This window comes from Sabethes cyaneus, chromosome 1, assembly GCF_943734655.1.
Source record: "Sabethes cyaneus chromosome 1, idSabCyanKW18_F2, whole genome shotgun sequence".
Lineage (NCBI taxonomy): Eukaryota > Metazoa > Arthropoda > Insecta > Diptera > Culicidae > Sabethes > Sabethes cyaneus.
Genome location: NC_071353.1, coordinates 143,038,325 through 143,043,393, shown reverse-complemented (window position 1 = coordinate 143,043,393; position 5,069 = coordinate 143,038,325). Strand labels below are relative to the sequence as shown.

General features: G+C 37.2%; 1 protein-coding gene across 1 annotated transcript; it reads right to left on the bottom strand.

Annotated features, from left to right (window-relative positions):
- Positions 1-4,073: 4,073 nt before the first annotated feature.
- Positions 4,074-4,844, bottom strand: LOC128746328 (leucine-rich repeat-containing protein 19-like). The gene is made up of 2 exons (XM_053843380.1): positions 4,822-4,844; positions 4,074-4,749 (listed from the first exon to the last, which is right to left on the bottom strand). The coding sequence occupies exons 1-2, from the start codon at positions 4,842-4,844 to the stop codon at positions 4,074-4,076; spliced, it is 699 nt and encodes a 232-aa protein (XP_053699355.1).
- Positions 4,845-5,069: the final 225 nt, after the last annotated feature.

The window sequence follows — 5,069 nt, the reverse complement described above, 5'->3', positions numbered from 1 at the left end:
ACAGCCATAAAACCCTTATAAGGCGAGGGAGGCCCACACTAAAGAAGGTTCTCAAGAAAATTTCCAAAGATCCTTTTAAAACTTGTAATTTTTATCGATATCTATTTATAATGACTTCCAAGAGTCGCTTGAAACAAAAAGAAAACCGCCACAAGTGTTGATGATTTTATGGTTGTCTCTTCAAAGAACACTTGCAAGACATCATACACTTTTCACTGCCTTAAACGTTTTAAATTGACCAAGAGCTATAAGCTATTAACCATTCACAGATATTGCTATTTCGAAATGGGTGTAAATGAAAATTGAAAATAAAAATGGTGATAAAAGCTGCTTTGCTGCTCATAAATGAGAAATTTTTTATGCCACGCTCGGTTTATCGATGTTTTGTGACATGAAAGTTAGAAAATTTTAACGAGCCAGTTATTTTTGCTAGATTATTGAAAAATTAAATTAATAAAAAAATTAATGACTTCACGAAGAAGTTGATAGCTACCAAATTTTTAACTAATTGTGGCAAAAAGGCTTTTATATCTCTAAACATTTATTTAAAAAGATAAGATCATTAATGGTATTGCATAATACCATATTTATAAGCGCCCACATGCAATTGACTACAATTTCAAAAGTAATCAAAATAGCCCTGTTCGCCATTTTTTCAATGGTTTTATCTAAATCAACCCGAAAGCGCTTATTAAACTAACATTTCTTGCACAAGACAAAGAAAATTTTTCCAAGAGCGCGATAAGTTCATCAATACTTATTGCATTCTTAAAGAAGACAAGTTGCGCTTGAATAAGAACTGTTTGAATTACTTGAGGGCATCAAGTTTTTGCAAGATAACCATTCTAGTTCTAGAAAATTACAGCCAATCGAACAGCGAGAATTGTCAAAAGGGAGCCAATCGAACACGCATACTGTTTACTTAAATGTTTGATTAACAAGTATTGAAATAGTTATGAAATATTCTTAAGCTTTTTTCACGCCCCTTGAATATTATACTCCTCGGAAACAGTGTGTATAAAGCTTTGCAATGCATTTTACACTGATTAAGTTGAAAGATATATCGCTCTATCATGCAAAATTGATGTAAATAAAACAGAAGCGGATCATGTTGAAAACAATCAAGTCACACTGCTACAGCATTTTGCTCCTTAGCAAGTGCTGACAGTTTTTGTACACTGATGCCAAATCGTTGGCTTTAGTTTCCGCGTATCTCTTACTGTGAGTATTTCTAAGCACAACCTCACGAATCGACTGGTGAGGTCCGGTTTCACGGAGCATTTTTTTTATAATAACCGTCTAGGGGAGCGCCAAGTAAAGTCGAAAGTCAAAAAACGAAAATCGAAGCTTGGAAGTGTAAAGTCGAAAGTTGAAGGTTGAAAGTAGAAAGTAGAAATTCGAAGGTTGAAAGTCGAAATTTGGAAGTGGGATGTCGAAAGTCGGAAGTGGGAAGTAGAAAGTAGAAAGTGAAAAATTGAAGGTCATAAGTCGAAAGTTAGAAATGGGAAATCAAAAATCGAAATTCAGAAGTGGTAAATCGGAAGTCAACGTTCGAAAGTCGAAAGTGAAAATCCGAAGGACGTAATTCGAAAGTAGAAAGTATAAAATTAAAAGACGACAATCGCAAGTCTAAATTTGAAAATCGAAAGCCGAAGTCGAAAGTAAGTACACGTTAGTGGGAAGTTGGAAGTCGAAAAATCAGAAATGGAAAGTCGAAAGTGGAAAGTCAACAATCGAAAGTCGGAAGTAGGAGGTCAAAAGTCAAAGGTTGAAGATCAAAAGACAACAGTCGAAAGTCTGAAAGAGTCGTAAATCGAAAATCAAAAATCGAAACTCGAAAGTCGGAACTGGGAAATCGAAACACGAAAGTCAAAAGTAGAAAAACGAAAATCAAAAGTTCGAAAGTTAGAATCGGGGAGTCGAAAATCGAAAGTCAAAAGTTGAAAGTTGGAAGTAAGAAGTTGAAAATCTAAAGACTCAAAATTAAAAATAGAAGTTCGTAACACCCTAATAGGTCACCCTAACAGGTCAACCTAATAGTGCAGAAAGATGCACTATATTTTATTATAAAAGTTCTTCAAAGACACCACCCTTGAAAAATTACGCATTTTTTACCCAATTGCTAATGTCCGCACTTTTTCGAAACCGGACCACCGCGGCCCTAGAAGATACCCCCCACCTTTTTGCTTCCCGGTGGCCTCTTACGGACACGAATCATGGACGCTAAAGGAAGCTGATCGGCGAGTGCTTGGGGTTTTTGAGCGTAAGATTCTGCGATCTATACTTGGCGGCAAAATGGAAAATGGAGTGTGGCGCAGATGCATGAATCACGAGCTGTACCAAGTATACAAATATGCTGATATAGTGAGGGCAGTGCAATGTGGCAGGCTGTGGTGGGCTGGACACGTGGCCAGAATGTCCGACGAAAGAGTAGCCAAGACTCCGAGGCAGACCCCGCACCCGGTGGGTGTGGGCTGTCGAAGACGATGCTCGTTAAGCTGGTGTCCGTGGGGATTGGAGAACGGCAGCCCAGGACCGACGGTACTGGAGGACCATAATTCGTTTGGCGCAGGATTGGTAACCGACCGTTGCCACTAAAGTAGTAAAGTAAGTATGTGGGCCAAATTTGGTGGAGAACGGTCCGGGCGTTCTGGAGTTTTGGCGGAACATATAAATATAACCAAACATTTTCACGCTCACTTTTATGCACTAGAATCTTGTTTTACGTCCATTCATCAGGGGGTTTTCCTGAAAATTCTCTAAATTCGAATTAACGTCCTCTTTTCTTACGTCCAAGAATTGAATTTACGTCCTCTTTTTTTACGACCGTAAAACGAGATTTGAGTGTATAAAAATTTAAATTTAATTTTCGGGAAGGCTTGATTGAAATTAGACTGCGCAAAAAAGCAACAATATGGTTTATTTCTAATTTCCGTCGTAGTAAGTAAAGCCATTCAAATTTTCATCATTTGTTGGATGGATTTAATGAATACTCCAAAAGTTCTTGCGCTGATTTGACTAAAGCACACTTACCTTCCGATCCGTGATCTTTGAAATCACTGAAAAGCGATTATTAAAGCAATTACGCAACTCACTTTATTTCTTAAATTCGTCGTACCGTTTTAAAATCCATCCATCAAAATTTTTCATCGTCCGAACTAAAAATCACAACAATGTTTACGAAGCTAACGCGCATGTATTTGTATAGGATGGCATGACAAATGTTATTCTGCAAAATTTCTACAGGTTAGGCAAGTTTTCCTGGCTGTAGAATAACGACAATGCCTTGCGTGAGTTATTTTCATTTATGAATGACATTTTCTTCTTCTTCGCACGAAAAAACGTAGGAAATTCTTTAATGATAAAAAGCATTTAAATATATCTCAGCTCACTTTGATTGATCGCGTATGGTATGATAGACAACAAACTAAAATATTAGGGAATAACTAGTTTTGCATTGTGTGTCATAAAAATGCTGATATTTTTAATATTTTATGTTGGATAGGACGGGAATAGGCAATTACGACGAAGCAGCAACGTACCCTATTTATTTTGTAAAATGTTCCTATTAATTTTTGAAAAACAAACAAAAAGGACAATATTTATTTTGTAAAATGTTCCTATTAATTTTAGAAAAACATTTTAGTTAGACTTATTTTAGACTTACTATCAGTTTCCACTGTAATCAAAACAGTTCGTTTGATTATTAGGCGATAATAATTAGGTGAGTTATCGCCTAGTAAACAAATTGTTTTGAAAAATTGGTTCCATCCAAATGTCTGTATATGTGAAAGACTTTCCACTTTTTGAATAGGAAAATGAAAAAATACAAAAAACGTATGACGAAAATGACTTTCGTCAGAGACGTAGAACGATTTATTATTTAATTTATTTTTTAGAAGTTTATTTTTTAATTTTTCTCGTGAGGTATAGTATTTTGCTAAATGTCCCATAACTACATGAAAACAAATTTGGTCCTCTTTATCCAGTGGTAAATATTTGAAATTTCAACATCAATATTCTATTCATATATGATAACTGAAAAACTGTACCTTTAACTATTGTCAGATAAATCATTCGCATTCTAAACTAGCCACTTTAACTGTTCCTGCATCGTTGCACGCCGGTTTCGGTAGATAGCTGAGCGTTTCAACGTCACCTAGCGCTTGCAGGGTGCTATTCAACCAAGCACAGTTCCACTTGTTACCGAATAAATCCGTCCGCACCAAGCTCGGAAACAGCTGGGGAAAGCCGTCGATCTGCTTAAGCTGATTTTCTGACACATAAAGCCGCTCCAGCTTATCTGCTTGCAAACGAGTTAGATCCAGCGTTCGCAACTTATTTCCGTGGAGCAACAGCTCAGTTAGGGCTGGTAGATTGATATCGATTGTCGAGCTGACCGTGTCGATTCGGTTATGACCCAAATTCAACTTCGCGAGTCGGGACATTCCTCGGAAAGAATCCAATGACACATACTGAAAATTGTTGCCACAGAGATTCAGAATCTCCAAACTTCTAAGATTGTGTATATTTTCAGGAACAGCATTCAACTCCCCGACTAGGTTCAGTATCTTCAGGTTGTGATTTTCAACGGGATCGATTAGCACTTCTCCGGTGCCGGCGCGTAGGCTAGTGACTGCTTTCAAACTGGGTTTCACGTGCACTTTAGGCGCAACTCCGCCGAGAATGGTTAGCTCAGTGGTGCCGTCTGAGGCACTCAAGACACCACTCACGGTTGCTAAGAAAAGCCTGTAAATATTGGCAAAACTATTCAGTATATTTTTATTTATTTAAATCTGAACTATTTTTATGAATACTTACAGTAAAATACGTAATTGGTCCATCTGTAGAATAGCACTCAGCACTATTCCAAAAGCGATTGCAATGGAATGTATCGTACTGGTCAGTTTTATATAGTATTATTATGTTTGTCTTACCGACTGATAACTTGACTGAGTTCTAAGAAATGGAAGCAGCTTAAGTTGTACACAGAATACGGCTTACGTCAAGGTTTCACAAACAAATCGGAATACAACAAACAGAAGCATCTACGACAAATGTCGTTAAGC